This window comes from Solanum lycopersicum, chromosome 9 (assembly GCF_036512215.1).
Source record: "Solanum lycopersicum chromosome 9, SLM_r2.1".
NCBI lineage: Eukaryota > Viridiplantae > Streptophyta > Magnoliopsida > Solanales > Solanaceae > Solanum > Solanum lycopersicum.
The window spans coordinates 6348357-6367689 of NC_090808.1; the positions used below are offsets into that span (position 1 = coordinate 6348357).

Here is a 19333-nt window from a genome sequence, read left to right on the forward strand (position 1 = left end):
TGACTTTTCAGTGGTCTGACGAATGTGAGGTTAGTTTCCAAAAGCTCAAGACTTTATTGACTACTGCTCCGATTTTGACCTTACCCGTGGAGGGAGAGGGTTTTGTTGTATATTATGATGTTTCTCGGGTTGGTCTTGGTTGTGTGTTGATGCAGAAGGAAAGAGTGATAGCTTATGCTTCGAGGCAGTTAAAGGTTCATGAGAAGAACTACCCTATTCATGATTTAGAATTGGCGGCTGTGGTGTTTGAATTAAAGATTTGGAGGCATTATCTTTATGGTGTGCATTGTGAGGTGTTCACGGATCATCGTAGTCTCCAGTATATATTCAATCAGAGGGATCTAAATTTGAGGTAGAAGAGATGGTTGGAGTTGCTTAAAGACTATGATATGACTATTCTTTATCACCCAGGCAAAGCAAATGTTGTAGCAGATGCCTTGAGTCGGAAGGCGGTAAGTATGGGTAGCCTAGCCATGTTACCGGTTGGCAAGCGTCCCCTAGCTAGGGATGTTCAATCCCTGGCCAATAGCTTTGTGAGACTTGATATTTCAGAATCTGGTAAGGTATTGGCTTATATGGAGGCTAGGTCATCCTTGTTGGAGCGAATTCGAGCTCAACAGTTTGATGATGGTGATTTATGTAAGATTAGGGACAAGGTTTTAAAAGGAGAAGTCAGGGCTGCAATTCTTGATAGTGAGGGAGTTTTGAGGATTAAGGGTCGTATATGTGTTCCTCGTACAGGTGATTTGACCAGATTGATCATGGAGGAGGCTCATAGTTCGAGGTACTCTATTCATCCGGGAGCTACTAAGATGTATCGTGACTTGAAGCAACACTATTGGTGGTGTCGTATGAAGAGGGACATAGTAGATTTTGTATCCCAGTGTCTGAATTGTCAGCAAGTAAAGTATGAACACCAAAAGCCTGGAGGTGTGACACAGAGGATGCCTATACCTGAGTGGAAGTGGGAGCGTATTGCTATGGATTTTGTGGTAGGATTGCCGTGTACTTTGGGTAAGTTTGATGCTATATGGGTCATTGTGGATCGACTGACTAAGTCTGCACACTTTGTACCAGTTCAGACGACCTATAATTCAGAGAAGTTAGCCAAAATCTATATTCGAGAGATAGTTCGTTTGCATGGGGTTCCTATTTCTATTATTTCATATCGTGGCACTCAATTTACATCTCATTTCTGGTGGTCTATGCAGAAGGAGTTGGGCACTCGGGTGGATCTTAGTACAGCCTTCCACCCTCAGACTGATGGTCAATCTGAGCGGACTATTCAGGTTCTCGAGGATATGTTGCGGGCATGTGTGATTGACTTTGGTGGTCAGTGGGACCAGTTCTTGCCTCTAGCGGAGTTTGCTTACAATAATAGTTATCACTCGAGCATTGGGATGGCACCATTTGAGGCTCTGTATGGTAGGAGATGTCGATCTCTAATTGGCTGGTTTGATGCATTTGAGGTTAGACCATGGGGTACAGATTTGTTGAGGGAGTACTCCTTGGACAAGGTCAAGTTGATCCAAGATAGACTTCTCATGGCTCAGAGCAGGCAAAAGAGTTACGCAGATAGGAAGGTTCGTGATTTGGAGTTTATGGTTGGAGAGAGGGTTCTACTTAAGGTTTCACCCATGAAGGGTGTGATGAGATTTGGAAAGAAGGTCAAGTTGAGTCCAAGGTACATTGGTCCTTTCGAGGTTGTGGAGCGTATTGGTGAGGTGGCATATCAGTTGGCTTTGCCACCTGGGTTGTCAGGTGTCCATCCTGTATTTCATATTTCAATGCTTAAGAAGTATCATCAGGGTGGTGATCACGTGATTCAATGGGATTCAGTGTTACTTGATCAGAATTTGACTTTTGAGGAAGAGCTGATCACCATTTTGGATAGGCAAATTCGGAAGCTAAGGTCCAAAGAGATTGCTTCAGTAAAGGTTCAGTGGAAGCATCGTCCAGTGGAGGAGGCTACATGGGAGACAGAGGCAGACATGAGGAGTAAATATCCTCATCTTTTTGAGCGTCCAGGTTAGCTCTTTTCTTTTTCCGTTCGAGGACGAACATTTGTTTAAGTGGTAGGTGATGTAACGACCCGCTAGGTCGTTTTGAGAACTAGGACTAGTTTGACTCCTTTTGAAAATTTAAAGGGGTATTTTTAAACTATTAGATAACTATGAGTACCCAATTGATGAAACTTTTATTAAATAAATAATTAGAAAGTAGGTTAGTGGAGTTTCACGGTTAATAATTTCTTATTTAGAAGAAAAGGAAAACGAAAAATAGGGAGGCGAAACCTTACCACAGGCGACCAGCAAGAGGGAGAAAAATCATAGTCATTGTTCAGGTAAAGATATGAGATATTCGTTCTTTTCAATTATATATATATTAATATATTGTTGGAGTGCTTGGGATTGTGTTATTATTTTATGCTATATTGATAATGGGTGATAAGAAATAATGGGTAAGTTGGTGATGATTACTAAATTATATTATATTGTTAGCAATTGGGTTAGTATATATATATATATATATATATATATATATATATATATATATATATATATATATATATAATAGTTCAATGGCTACAGGTTAATGTTTTCTGATATTTTGTCAAAAGAATTTATCATATATATTGTTAGTTTCAGAATGGTAGGAATAAGATTGAGCCAATCATTGTCAATGATTGCCAATGATTGGAATTGGATAAATATTTTAGGAAATTGGCACTTGTTTAAAAATGGGTTTCTGCAAAAAAAAATGTATACAATGATAATAGATTTTTTAATTGGAAATTAATGGTGGAAGTTTTTTTTTTTTTTTATGTTTTTATGTTTGGATTATATAGTGGGGGTGATAAAAATGGATGCCAATCATTGGGCAACCATATGCCAATGATTGGCATAGGAGATGCTTGAATTAGCAGTACAGAACAAAGGGGGAAAAATGGAAAAAGGGGAGGGGCGTTCCACTTCTGCCAATGGGTGGAAATTTGGTTCATATTTTATTCATATATTAAAATGCTAGTTTTTAATATATTGGGATTGGTAATTAATTATTAGGTGTTATTTTATATGATCTAACATTGAATTTTAGTCCATTTGAAGAGGTTAGAGTTAAGTTCTTGGCTTGAAATTTAGCAAGTATGAAAAATTTGGCATGCCAATATATATCAAGATTTGGAGTTTGTTGAAAAAAAATGAGTGAGTGTTAGCGTCTATGATAGACATATAATAATTTGAATGTCTACAAAAATTGCTTACTTACGAATATTGCAAAATTGGTAGATTGGGAACGTTCCGAAACCTTGCGAAAAGGAAAGGAAAAATCTTAAAAGTTTCGTGGCACAAGCTCGGCATCTAAGGTATGTTAAGACTTGTTAGACTTGTTGAAGGACGTTTTCCTAATTAAAGATTAAAAATAAAAATAGACAAAGGGGTAAGGGGAAAATATGGTGGTCTCGTATCAATGGTGTGACGGGCATTGGTACGAGTACCGGTGTTATAAAACGGAAATTTTCTATTATAAAATGTGGATTGAAATTTGAGAATGCCAAAGCATATGAGCATTAGCTGATATATTATTGACTTGAATTCCTTGTGTGATTGTGTTTTATTTATTTCACCCGTATAGTTGAGATAATTGAGGTGGTTATGTATTATATTCATATTGATTGATTGAGATGCATCATCATCCCCTCTATTGAAACAATATTGTTCACATGCATAAAGATGAGACTGAGTATAAGTTGGGTATGTGGAGATCGTCCGTGCTGGGGATGGTGAGATGTTAAGATTGTAATTTGGGCACGTGGAGACCGTCCGTGCGAAAATTGTTTGATATTATGATAGTGCGTTGAGATCGTCCGCACAGACACGTGGAGATCGTCCGTGTCGGTGTATGGACCTCGTGAGTCCCCCATGGGTCATGAACTCTCAATGTATTTCCGAGGAGTATCATGTATATACGGTTGAGTGAGTACTGGGTATTCTGAGACATATCATTACATGGCATCATATTACATTGCATTTCATCCCATCATTCATTCTTGATGACTATATGTTTCGTTTGGTGTTTGGAAAATATTAAATGTTGATGTCCTTTATTGATGAAACTTAAATAGTAAAGTGTAATATATATATATATATATATATATATATATATATATATATATATATATATATATATACATATACTTGTACAATCTAAGAATTTATTTTCTTATATAACTCCCGTCACTACTTCTTCGTTGTCGGTCAATGAGACATACTGGGTACACGTGATTTCGTACTCATACTACGCTTGTTGCACTCTTTATGGTGCAGATTCGATTCCGAGTAGAAGCACATCTCGTGGAGCAATTTGAGTCCGAGCTTGGAGTTGTGGTGAGCTGCTTGGTTGTTCCGTGGCCCACACCTCCCTCTATCTTTTATTTATTCTGTTATTAGTATTCAAACAGGATATCCCTTATGTTAGGTTTGTCATTTAGTTTCAGACTTGCATCGAATTTTAGAAGCTCTTGTACTTAAGACACCAATTCTTGGGGTGATATATTTTATCTTCCGCATTTCGTACTTATAAGGAACTCAATGTTGGAGATTCTTGCTAAGCGTTGGTCTTTTTTTACTCATTTGTTGGTTTAGTTGGGTTAATATGTTGGGTTGGCTTACCTATTGGTTGGGAACATAGGTGCCATCATGACTTGCAAAATTTGGGTTGTGACACTTTCTCTCTTTCTCGCTTTATACAAACACAGATCATATAATTGATCTTTGTATATGTATACCGAGACATAAACAAATTATACAACTACTTTCTTTTGTATATGTATAGCAAAATATACATATTTATATTTGTTATTAAGTACAATTAGACAAACTATAACTATAACATACAAATATAATTTTCATATTCGCTACGTAAAAGTTGGTCTCTAAAAAATAATTATTGGTCTTATAGAACCAAACCCTCTCATGTGTTGTTTGCATTCTTTTTGGAATATATGTTCTGTATTTCTTTGAATGGAAGGGACAACCAAATTGTACTGTCTACCCCAAAAAGGTATAGTTGAATTTATACGTGCAACTAAAATATATTGATTGTAGTCAGAATGATAAATAAATATTAGTGAAACTTACATAAATATATCATAATAAAAAAATATTTACTATTTATAGTAATAATATTTTTTTCACATGATTATTTTAATTCATTTATAATACAAGTTTAATATTATAAAAAATAATTTCTTATTCACATATCATACAGGATTTAACGATGGATAATATATTTATCACATATTTTAATACACTTATAATACAATATGTCAAATTTTTATCAAACAAACATAATATATATCAAAAAGCAATTATAATTCATATATATTGCATACATAATTTACTTTTAATTCATATTACATATTTAACATAGTATTGCTATAAATAATAATAAATTAAAAGTATCGTTAAAATCAGTAATTATTTATTTAAAATATATTAATTTATGTAACTTTTCCTAAATATTATATGTTTAGGCCTAATTCTTCTGTGGATTTCTTTGGGCTTTTAGTCTATTTTGGCTCCTGTTTGGACTTCTGGCCCATAATATTAGCTTTCATTAGAAAAATTGACGATTGAGTTTTTTTCTCTATGGTATATGAAACTTATATTTCAAATAACGGTATCATAAATAAATGGAATAATTATATATAATAGTAAACTAATAATTTAAAATAAATGGAGTAGCTATGGTTTGATTTAATTGTACTCCATAACAAACGTTAGTCAAAGTTTGTCAGTCGTCTCTCTCCCAAAAATTTCGCTCGCCACTCTCCCTCTGCTCACCTCTCTCGCTTTATATACAGAAGTGTATAAATTGCGTTTCTATTTTGTATAAAGTGAGAGAAAATTATATATACACATGCAAAAACATATATCTTCGTGTTATACACTTAATTATACAATTTACAAACATTTTACTTCAATTCAATCGTAGACATATGCAAATGTTATACAAATATTGCATCGAAAAAGGCCAACGAATTATACAATTGCGAATTATACAATTGTGCATTATACAATTGCAGTGAAATAGGATAGCGAATTATACGTTGCAGCGAAATAGGCCAGCGAATTATACAATTTAGGTCAGCGAATTATACAATTATATATGTATAGCTAATTATACAGTTTTATGTTTGCTAAGGAGGGCAATTTTACAAACTTTGCTATAACATACAAATATAAATTTTTTTCGTTTACTATACGTGAAAGTTGCCCTAAATAAACAACATGCACTAAGGCACCTCTCTTTCAATATTTCACTTCGATACATCCATCGTCAAAGCAAATAAAAAGGGGCTAAAAAGTGCATCTCTAGTACAAGCCCATCACAAATGAAAAGTGACAAGACTCTCTTACTAGGTCTTAGCTCCACCATACATGTATTTAATTGTCTTAATACATACATGATTGAAACATCTCTAGGCTCCAAAGATCATCTAGAACCTCTTTCGAAACTTTGTCGTTAACTTTTTTTCTACTGTTTGACTTATTTCTTTATAAGAATGACTATCATAATCAATCGTCCAAACATGAAATCAAAATGATTCTCAAAAATAGACATTCTCATCTCCACCAACTTCTCCCAAACGTTCATAGTACGACTCATTAACTTGAAATGAAAGTATTTCCTATAGTTAAATTCAAGGGATTTGGTGGGTTAGTTGAACCAATTTCATAGCCTTATTTTTGCAAACTTTTCTTCCTCTTCTATAAATGGCCATGGGACAAATGCATCATCTTAATGGGAAAATGGGGTGTCTTTATTCATCTTCAAGATGAAATTAGGTGTTAAATCTTTTTTCTTTTACCATTTATCAATTTATCATTTTAAATATTTTATAATGTGATTAAGAACACACATATTGCAAAAATAGAGAGAGAAAAAACTCCTACAAAAAAGAGTAATTACTTCGAATTGGTCTAAAAGGCATGACACATGTTGGTACACTACAAAACATTAGTGCGGACTCACGGAATTTTTTAAGTCTGATTAACAAAAAAAATTACACTATAGATTAAAATTATTTTTTATTACGTGTAAAAAAAATTTCTTCATATTTTGTAACTTTTTAATAAAAATTCTGACTTCCCTTTAAAATCCCCCCAACCCCTCCCCCTCCTCCCTCTTTTTTTTTTTTAACCCAAACTTGAGCCTCAAAAAATAATAGGACTGAACGAGAGTAGTAACATTTAAGTTTATGAGTTCTGAATTTGCTATTAAAATTATAGCTGATTTTAGTTATTAAATTCTTAGTTAAATATTTATACATATTCAATAAAATTTCTAATACATACATATATAAAGTCTAAATAAAAGTTGATGGATTCGTAAATGAATTTTCTACCCCCTTTACGTTTTGGATAGTAGTGATTATATTAAATTCCTTATATACCCAAAAAGGGAAAGGAAACCTAATTTCCAACTTGTAATTTGAAAAAAGTGTACAACTATGAGACCACAAAATTAGTGAAATACAATCTTTTTTAATTGGAATCAATTGAACAGTTAATATTATATATGCGTGTTACGTAATAAATTTGACCTGTAAAAATAATAAGCTTTCTAATAGATTTTTTCAATTATTTTAATGTTCAGATCAGTTTTTCACACGTCTTGACTAATTTTACAAAAAAATCTATCACTTTTTATCTGTAACACGTATCAAGTAACTCTTTCCACCGACCCTAAGAAAAAAGGCTTTTATAAATACTTTGTGGAATCAAAATTGGAGTATCTTATCAATACTCAAAGAAATGGCTTTTATTTCAACCTTTGTCATTTCCATGTTATTTAGTCAACTAGTTTTTGTGTGTCATTGCAATCCAACTTGTAAATTAGAATATCCAATAGGTGAAATCCCAGTGTACAAAGAAGATAGATACTATGTGCATTTTGCACAAAATTTGGAGTTTTTGGAAGCAGAATTTTTTCTATGGTCTTCCTATGGATATGGTCTTGATGTAATGGAACCATGGTTAACTAAGGGAGGAGCCCCTCCAATTGGTGCCCAAAAGGCAAATCTTGATCCATTCACACTTAATATTATCAAGGAATTTGGCAATGAAGAAATTGGTCACCTAAGGTACTCCTTCAATTTTAAAAATAATATATTTTCAATCGAAAAAGGAGAATTTTGTGTTCCAATAGAAGTAAAAGTGACGTGAATTATTCATGAATCAAAATTCCTATGCTTTAAGAAAAAGAAGATATCAATGAACTTCTATGAAATCATTTCACTAGATTGAACCAATTGTTTCGATAGTGGAAAATGAGTCAATCATATACAGTAATTTATTTGGATGGTTAACTGAATTTTCACTTTGTTGTGGAGGGTTTACTTTTTTCCTTTATTTTTCCTTCATCTATTTTTTTTTTAAGAAAAGAAAAATTCATATTTTTGCGAATTTTGTAAATCATTTATCCATTGTTTAGTTTACCTATCTAAACTATCACTCTCTTTGTATTAAAACACATCTCAAAATTGATTTAGCTTACACATGCTTGTTATAGACTGCGAATAAATATTTGACCAACTACACACCGCGAGGTGTGTTTTAAAACAAAATGAGTGATAATTAGTTAGGTAAAATAAAGTTTTGACTTAAAATAATTTTTATATAATTTCTACCGATATACAATAATATATATATATAATTTTCATAGTGTGGATGTTATTAACATTTTTCCTATACTAATTTGTTTTGTTTGTTTTTAGGGCAATTGACTCAGTAATGGGCAGCATTACTAGACCTTTACTAAATCTTACCTCTGAAAACTTTGAACAAGTATTTGATGAAGCATTTGGATACAAATTGGAGCCCCCATTTGATCCTTATAGGGATAGCTTGCATTACATGCTATCTTCTTATATTATACCATATATTGGAATGAATGGCTATGTTGGTATGAATCCCATCCTCAAAGGCTATGCCTCAAAACGTGTAAGTAAACGAAATCAAGATTTTAAGTTTATGTATATTGAATTTTCATAAAGATAGCTCATGTTTTTTTAAACCTGAACTAGTCGAGAGAGTGATGAATTTGCACCACTTTTTTTTCAATTGAAACCCTCAACTATTTCAAAATTTAAACAACTCAATTGAAAGCTCGTGACTGATTCAAGGAAAGGTTGATCAAAATAACAATGATATATTTTCATGTATATTTAGTAGTTATAATAATTTAACTTCAAACTTTCAATTTTACCCTTAGTGAAAATTTCTACTGACATAATTTAGTTCATAAGTTTCAAATATTTTTTTCTCTCTCTTACCTCCTTTTTCCATAAAAAATTTCAACATTCACATAAATTGAGACGGAATAACTTTTTTTATTTTTTAAAAATCACAGCTTGTGGCAGGACTATTGGGAACAGAAGGACAACAAGATGCAATTATTCGTATGTACCTTTATGAGAGAGCTAATGAAGTAGTATATCCTTATGGATATACTGTGGCTGATTTTACGTCTCGAATCTCAAATTTAAGAAATAAATTAGGAATGTGCGGTATCAAAGATGAAGGTATTATAGTTCCACGTGAACTCGGAGCTGAAAATCGAACGGAAACTAACGTAATATCTGCTAATTATTATTCCCTTGCGTACTCCAGAACTCCACCACAAATTCTCAGGATCGTGTATACAACAGGCGATGAACATATACCTGGTGGATTCTATCCCAATGGGGCTAATGGGAAAATTGCAAGAGATTTCCTCAGAAAAATATAATAATTAATTTCTTGAATATATATCGACTCATATATATTGTATATGGTTTGTAAGATAATATCAATATTATTAAATAAAAAGATTTGAGTAAAGAATTTACATATATTATAAGAATAAATAAGTTTCTCTAACGTGCTCAATGTTGAATGTCATATGTCGATTAATACTTTATATAAATATCACAAAGGACTTTTAGCGACTATGAATATAATAACATTAACTCAATTCCCGCTTAAAAGTATTTTTACGTTGATATAAAATTAAGACTAAAATTAAAAATCTATTGCTATAAGTCTTTTACCACAGCTTGCTCAACATATATATTGATGTTGTCTTTAGTGAAGTCATTTTGTGAATAGGTCTGTTGGTTGTTTAGTAGTCTTCACGTACATGATGTGTCTGAATAATGCCTTGTTGTACCATTTTCCTTACAAAATGACAAGTTAATACATATATGCTTTGTGTGTTCATGATAATAGGATTAGCAATTATTTGAATAGTTCTTTTTCTTTAATTTTTTTCATATATATATATATATATATATATATATATATATATATATATATATATATATATATATATATATATATATATATGAGACCACTTATTGACATACTCTTTCCGTCTAATTTACGTGATACATTTCGAATTTTGAGATTTAAACAAGTTTATTTTCGAAGGTAAATTTTTCATATATCTTTTAAATATTTTGAATTATCAATTATTCTGACTAATAATAATTTTTACATAGTTTACAAATATATGAATTTCATTTTAAAAATTTGAAGCTTGCATGAGCAAATTCTTGGTCAAACATAAACGTTTTGACTCTCGAAAAATAAAATATATCACATAAATTAGAACAGATGGAGTATATTAGTATAAGAATTCTTAGTTATCAACAAGGGTTGTAGTGGAATAGTAACGAGTAAGTACTCTTTTATCCTTAACGAGATCTCAAGTTCAAATTTAATTTCCTTGAGTACAGAATCACATTTATCAGGAAGCATTTTACTCCTCAATGTAAAAGCCAATCCAAATTTAATTGAAACATCGAGTCACATACTACGAAAGAAGTTTAAGTACAAGATATAAGCAAGCAGAAAATGGGCCAAAAAGCCCATAAGAATTTGCTGAAATGGACTCAAAGTCCAAAAGTCTCAAATTGTAGACGGTGAAAATTAGGAATATTACAGTAGTATTCTCAAGCTATAGCATTAGAGTTTGACTTTCAATATATAACATTTAATATCTCAAGTTAGAAAATATTATTAGAAGATAAAGGTTGATTTTAATAATTGAAAATATTTCTTTTTTTAAAAAAAGAAAAAAGAAAAAAAATGTTTCTGCATTTAATTGAAAGGTAGCACGATTTATGGTATTTAAATTAATTTCAATTAATAATAGATAATTAACAAATTTATCATATATTAAGGAACTCAAAAAAAATTAAGATTATTCAGTTTCCTTAAAACGATCAAATAGGTTGAAATCAAATTAAATTCTAATTTTATTCCTTTTTTTTCTCTATCACGTTTCACTCTCTTCAATTGTTTGCAGAAAGTAATCTCATTTTTTTTTTGAGTGATTGAAGTTATTTTACTTTGAAAAAATCGTGATTTGTTGTGATGGACAACAACGTATCCATATTAATTAAACATGGTGGAAGATGAGATCCATCAGGTTGGTATTTATTATAGTTTACTGATTTGTTTTTGGTAATTTTGTTCATAATACAGTTTGTGTTGTTTTAGTTTCATAACACGTTTTGGTAGGTACCATACTTGCAATAATATGGTACATTATAGACGTTTCAGTTTTATTAAAAGTGAAAACTTGAGTAATATTTGTTTTCTGAAAAAATAAAATAAATGAATAATGTTGAGTTAATTTACTAGTAAATAAAGCCAACGAAATTGAATTACAATATCTTAAATAAGGTGCAAGAAAAAATTATTTATAATTTTGGCGAATTGTATGAAATTTTTTTTAAGATTGTATGATACTTGTTTTTTTGTTTGATAATATAAATTTTGCTATTTGTAAATATGTGTGATAGTAATAGACTTTTTGGTAAATGAAAAAATAGAATGAAGTTGGTAAACTTGATGATTGATGTATGAATTGCGTATTAATAGGATATGAAATATAAAATGTTATTTTGTTGTGTGAATTATAATTTGAAAAGCACTGTTTGTAATGTCTTTGAAATTTGTTGTATAAAATGTGTATTCATTGGTTATGAAATATGCAATAATTGGGTATGAAATGTCACATATCATTTTGTTTGTATGAAATTCTGATTTGTGTTAATTGTTTTGTATATTTGTTGGTCATATAATTACAGTTCTTAGATGCAGGAAATTGCATGAAGCAGATTTTTGTTCTGCTTTTTATAGCCTGAAGAATTTCAAAGATGCATGTCATCCGTGTTAAATCTATCACTGCGAGAGTACATGAGATATACCAAGTTATATTTCAGAGACTAAATTGATGCCACCGGATCCAAAGAGATCAGTGGGAAGACCACTTGAACGCTAGAAGGGTTTTGCTGATGTGAAATTCAAAAGGTCAAAAATTACTTGTAGTAGATGTCGTCAAGTTGGACATAACCAGAAGACATGTTCAAATTATCCTATGCAAAAAAAAAAGATTTCTTGTTTTTTACTTTTTGCTACACAATTTTTATGTTGTTTTGTCTGTTAGACACATGTTTTGTTTTATGGAGTGCATTTGGTATCATTAATATTGAGTAATTGTGATTTCTTAATATTGTCCAATAATAATAACACTTGAAACACACTTTATACCAATTTTATTTAAGTTTTATTCCATACTAATTTTATCTATGTCAACTATTTTCATACAAGTATTAATCAAAATCCTTATATAGTTCATACAAAAATCATAGATAGTTCATACATATGGATCCATTATTTTTAACATATCAATGATATAATGAATCCCTAGTTAAAATTTGTTAAAAATAGTGAATTCATATGGTATGAACTATGTATATTGAAAGTATCCTGAAAACAAAATAATCAACAACTGAAAATGCATATTCATACATATATTTTCAAAAAAAGTATAAATTGAATGTATGATATTTTTCATACTAAAAAGATAATAAATAAAAAATGTGATGTCATGTTGATACAAGTAGTAATCAGACTTCATACATATTTCATCCAAATAAGGGTACATTGACAAACCATTGATATATAGTATCATAAAACTAAAATAATCAATAATTGAAGAAAGATTCATACATATTTTAATCATATTTGATACATATTTATCCATTAAATGGTGCATTTTGAAATGAAAGTGCTACTTTGAACTATTGAATGCAGATGGTATGATTTATCTATATATTACTAGTATCCAAAAATTTTATAAACCAATCTGTAATTCATATGAAGATGGAATAACTGGAAAAATACATATGATATTAAAAAATAATGAAATACTTAAACATAAACAAATAGTTTAAAAGTTATAAAAAACATGTAGTCCAAAAAAAGGTAGAAGGTGCAATAAACTATTTCTATTTTTTTCCCTTGATCTTAGTGTAGGATAATTGGTTGTGTCCGGAACATGTTCTTTTGGTGTGCGAGGTCTACCATATTTGCTAGAAACCTTACCAGTAACTTCACTATCACTTATTGCGCCCTCTTCATTCTTTGATTTTTCATAATGTCACAATATTGTGACATACCTTTATCGATGGTATATTGCATCTATATCAACAACAGACATATCAAAAACACCATTACTGATGTATTCAACAAAAAGAGATGTGTACATGCCACAATCAATGTAAAAAATTTAAAAGAAGAAATATTTTAATAACTAAATAATGTTGTCATTTTTGATGAAATCATTAGAGTATAGAAAACACATACTTGGAACTATCTTCTTGTTGAGGAACATCCATCATATGCTTGACATCAAATGGTTTGGATTGAGACTTGTGTTGATATTCAGGGAGATTGTTGGCATATAGATCAAGCCCTTTTACCATAAAATCATGTGCTCGTCAAAAGTAATGGTATCATTGTTGCAAGTTTATCAACAACTTCATTCACTTTCGAGAAAGATTGAAGTGGGATGGTGTAAGGCGTGAGAAGAGTGTGTAACCTCTGATTGGCTTGTGAGGGGGTGGGCTGTGATTGTGGTATGAGTGATTGGGTAACGGTAAACAAGGAACATGATAAATTTAAATTCGTAAAAATATGTAAACTGAATATTTAGTTTTAAAAAGATATTTGTAATATATCATTAATAAAGTAAAAATTTAAAGAGGTGGTTTTTAAAAAGGTAACTGTAATAATAAAATTAAAAAGTTAAACAAATTAATTAGTATTTAAATTAGATTATAATTGATTTTTAATTAAATTTAATTTTAATTGATATGATATAACTCGAAAATAATCTGCTATAAGTAAGAATTTTTTAAAAGTATGTTTATAAACTTGATATATATAGCCTTAAATATGCATGTGGTGTTATTTTTATTTAGAGTTATGGTTCGCCCAACACTATTTTCCGTAGGTATTCTTCCGTTATGCAACTTGTTATTGTTTTATATTTTTCTCAACGAAATAATATCAAAGTTAATGATTTGATTAGACGAGTGAAGATGGTTGAGTAATGGTGTGGGGGTGTGGCTGTAAAGGCCTTTGCCCGTCTCCGACATCTTTTGGGTTGGTGTAGTACTTTATCCGTAGATTGGAAGGATAACGCGGGTAACACATAATTAATCTCCAAACGAGCCCATAAATAGTACTTGTTCTGTCCCAATTTATGTGACTCTTTTCATTTTCTAATTGTCAAGCAATTTAAGTTTAACTGGGAATTTGCGCGTGAAATCTTCATTCTTTTCGAAATAAATTTTATATATTTTTAAACTACGTAAAAAGTACTATAAAACATAATAATTGATAATTCAAAATATTCACAAGATCTATAAAAATATTTAATGTCAGATAAATTTATTTAAATTTCGAAATTCAAAAAATATCACATAAAGAAAGAGATTATTGAGTTTATAAACTAATTTCTACCATTTGTTTGACATCATTTTCAACAATGAATAACAAGAGATGGACTTTGTAACACTTTCAATGGCGGCATTAACTATTTGTTTGAAGTATCATTTTCTTCTCCTAAGCATCGTAGGTTAACCATATTGTCTATTTAATTTGGACCATATAATAACTCTCTCCGCATAATTCATTGGGATAATTATATATATTAGCAAATTAATAATCTAAAATAAATGGAGTAGCTACTGTTTGATTTAATTGTGCTCCATAGCAAACGTTTGCCAAAGTTTGTTAGTCGTCTCTCTCCCAAAACTCTCGCTCGCCACTCTCCCATTCTCGCTCGTCACTCTCCCTCTACTCGCCTCTCCCGCTTTATACAACAGAAGTGTATAAATTGTGTTTCTGTTTTGTATAAAGTGAGAGAAAATTGTATATACTAATGCAAAAACGTATGTCTTCGTTCTATACACTTAATTATACAATTTGCAATCATTTTACTTCGATTGAATACAAATGCAAATTTTGTACAAATATTGCAGCGAATGGAATACAAATGCAAATTTTGTACAAATATTGCAGCGAAAAAGGCCAGCGAATTATACAATTGCAGTGAAATTTAATTTTCTCTCGTTTTTATACAACAGAAGTGTTAAATTGTGTCTTTGTTTTTGTATAAAGCGAGAGAAAAACATATATTTTCTTCCTATACACTTATAATTATACAATATACAAACATTTTACTTCGATTCAATTGTATGCAAAGCAAATTTTATACCCATATTGCAGCGAAATAGGCCAGTGACTTATACAATTGCAGCGAAATAGGGCAGCGAATTATACAATTTAGGCCAGCGAATCATATAATTGTATATGTATAGTGAGGCCTGCGAATTATACAATTTAGATCAGTGAATTATACAGTTGTATATGTATAGCGAATTGTACAGTTATATGTTTGTTATGGAGAGCAATTATGCAAACTTTGCTATAGCATACAAATATGAATTTTTTGTTTGCTATATGTGAAAGTTACCCTAATTCATTTGATATGTTTACATCCAACTAAAGTAACTATAACATTTATCTCCATAGCATTTGTAGCAAGATATAGCTAGCGTAATTAAAAGTTAACTATAAACCCACCCTAAATTGAGGGACATTCCTTCGCTAAAAAATTATATTTTATATATAAATCAAATTTTGATTTACTAAATATATATATATAAACAGAATAGACACCTCTTTTATCTTATCAATTTATGTTGGCCTCATAAATTTTTTAATTTTTTTACTTAGAAATTAGAAGTTAGAACCATTGACATCCTTTCGTGAGAATCATGAGTCCCATACTACAAACTTTACATAGTCGGTGGCTAAGAACTACTGTCTATTGCTTTATTCTTTTGCCACAATAAAGAGGATTTGTAGCTATCCTCATAGATTTAGCCACCAAAACATTGTATTGTAGCACAATATTTTATTTACTTGCCATGCAAACTTAAATTTCATAGCTATTTCTATAGCTTTGTGTTGTGGTAATTGTATTCATATTTAGTTCCAAATAATAAAATTTATGGTAACTAATATGTACATAGTTTTATTCCATCTTTATGAAGTATAGACACTATATTAGCAACCCTTCTTCTTTATTCAGATTTGAGATCGATAACATAAACAAGCTTGCTACGACGAAGTTGATTAAGTCAAAGATCAATCTAGTCTATTTGATATGATGAAGTTCCCCATTTTATCTTATCAAAATACCAAAAAAATCTTTAATAGTGTGGTCTTTTTATTGGACATAAAAGAAGAGATGACCAAAGTTTTGTTTAATGCAAGATATAAGAATAAGACTATTCTTTTTAGTCAAAGAAGGTAAGAAGAAAGGGGTAAAGAGTGATTCCCAAATATCCACGCCATGCCCCCACCACCACATTTCAAAACTCAAAATTCTTTAAATTTGTCTCTCTCTATTTCACACATTCGATTCAAAGAGGGCCATCCTTTATGATACCTCAAACAATGAAAAACATGAGAGGACTTAATCTATTTTATTTTTTTGATCTTACATAATTAATCTACTCTATATTTATAATTATTTGTACAATAACATATTCGGTATTTCTATCTTGTAAAGGTAAAAATATTGTTTTCCATATAAATTCTTAGTTCAAGTAAGTATATCAAAAATTAAATACACCAATAACATACCCAGTGTAATCTAATCAGTGAGATATATATGAGGAGGATAGAGTGTACGCAGTACGCCACCCATATCCTTACCTTGAAGAGGTAGAGAAGTTGTTTCTAAAAAAAAATCTGGCTCAAATACAACATATCAAAATTAAATATGAAAATAAAAAATAATATTGAAGAAGTCATACCGGAAATAATGAAGAAGAGATCGAGCAGTTTTAACAACGTCAAATAATATGATAATTAAAGCAACAGAAACAACATGTGATAATTGAATCGATAAATAAAATAGTAGGAGCATAATAATCACAGACAAATTAGACAATGCTCAATTACCTACAAATCTTCTACCCAATTTTCATTCTTCGTATCCTTCTATTCAAAATTATGTTCTTAATAAGCTATAAATACTCATATTTTGTCTAATCACTTTTTCTCAATATTTGTTCGACTTAACTATGTAACAATAAAAAAGGGAATGGAGAATCAAAGTGGCAAACAAAAGAGAGAAGGGAGTCATTGGGCAAGTCCAAACATTGGATTGAGAACACCTATTAAAGTTAAAGCTTAGGAGGGTATCACAATTTTTTTTTCCTACACCCCTTTACGTTTTTGGATAATAATGATCTTATTAATTTCCTTAAATTCCCAAAAAAGGAAAGGAAAAATATTATCCAACTTGTAATCCAATAACTACTTATCACAATGAGAAGGAAGAGAGCAACCATTAATGAACCATTTACATAATATTGAATTATTGATTATAAATTTTAGTTTTTAATTTTGAGCCGATGATTTATTTAAAATAATATTTTTTCACCTTCCAAGATATATAGAAATCTGTGTATACACTATTTTTCTCAGATCTCACTTATAAGTTTGTTATCGATCTTCTAATTTATGAGGAGACGATATCAAAAGTATTTTAATGTTGGAGTAATGATAAGAAGCCTTGAATTGATATTTAAATGAGGATTTCATCATGATCTTATATTTTGGTAAGTTACACAGTTTACTAATCGAATTGAGTGATAAAACCATGAATAGATCACTCATTCAGAATAAATACACAGAACGATAACTCCAAACATCATAAATACTATATAAGTGACATCATCACACTAATAAAACAATAACCTTTACTAATCAAATATACAACAACAACCAAAAAAAAAATGTAACAAATTTATGTTTGTAAATTTTTTTGAAAATTGTAAAAGTTATAAATCCCTTTTCATGACCTCTTCTTCATCCCCAAATGTTACATTTATTTTACTTTATACCATTCCCAGTAGGGGCCCAAAATCCCCCACTACACTTTCTTCTCCTTTTTTGACCATATTTTTATCTTTTCTCGATTCACTAAATCTCTAATATATAATAATTAACATTCATAAAGTTCTCCAAGTTTAGCTTATTAATTAATCTCTCCGTCCATGATTGTTTGACAGATATATTAAAAATAGATGTTTAAGATTAATTGTCAATTTAAATAATCAAGAGACAATTAGTCTTTTTCAAATTTACCCTTAATGATAATGTAGTTCAATTAGAAAGTTGGATAGACTTTTGATATTCGTGATAAAATTATATTAATCTAATTACACATTATATTAAATTTTTCTTAAGGGATTTGCATGACATTAACATAACAAACAATTATGGACGGAAAAGTATTACTAATTATCTAGAAACAAAGATTTCAGCAGCCAAATTCTAAAATCATTAAAAAAAAATAATTAGAGGTTCTTGATTGCAATATCCAAGATTAATTATTTGAAAATGATATTTCTTCAACTTTTGTTAAAAGTAAGTAGTTGTGTGGATATATATCCTATACTAACTCCATGATTGCCCTCCATGCACGTTTTATCAATCTTTGAGTAAATCAAAGTCATCATATCCTATATATATATTTATATATATTTGGTTTCTTGTACTACATGTTTCCTTTTGCATCTTTTAGTTTAACTTGGCTAAGCTTCCTTTCTATATTTTGTTAAACTAAACTTATACAAGGATAGAGATCTTGGTTTATTCGATATTAGGCCTTTGTATTATATTGTTCATGCTCTATATATTCAATTCTGTCATGCGAAGGGTGGGTGTAATCTTATATTAGTGTGGAATGATATTTTTTCTTCTTATATGACATTGGATAATAATCTCCACGTCATGATCAGTTTTTTAGATTGAGTGATATCCAGAAATATTTATTTATTTTACATGATACGAGAGAAATCAAAAGATACATGACATTTATTTGTATATAGATCTTTCTGACTTAAATAATA

The 19333-nt window shown here is 30.3% G+C and overlaps 1 protein-coding gene across 1 annotated transcript; it reads left to right on the forward strand.

Annotated features, from left to right (window-relative positions):
* The first annotated feature begins 7674 nt into the window (after window positions 1-7674).
* On the forward strand, window positions 7675-9910 carry LOC101252109 (ferritin-like catalase Nec2). Its single transcript, XM_004246287.5, has 3 exons — window positions 7675-8146; window positions 8780-9005; window positions 9415-9910. Exons 1-3 carry the CDS (start codon window positions 7818-7820, stop codon window positions 9790-9792), a joined length of 933 nt encoding a protein of 310 aa, XP_004246335.2. The 5' UTR covers window positions 7675-7817; the 3' UTR covers window positions 9793-9910.
* The last annotated feature ends 9423 nt before the right edge of the window (window positions 9911-19333 follow it).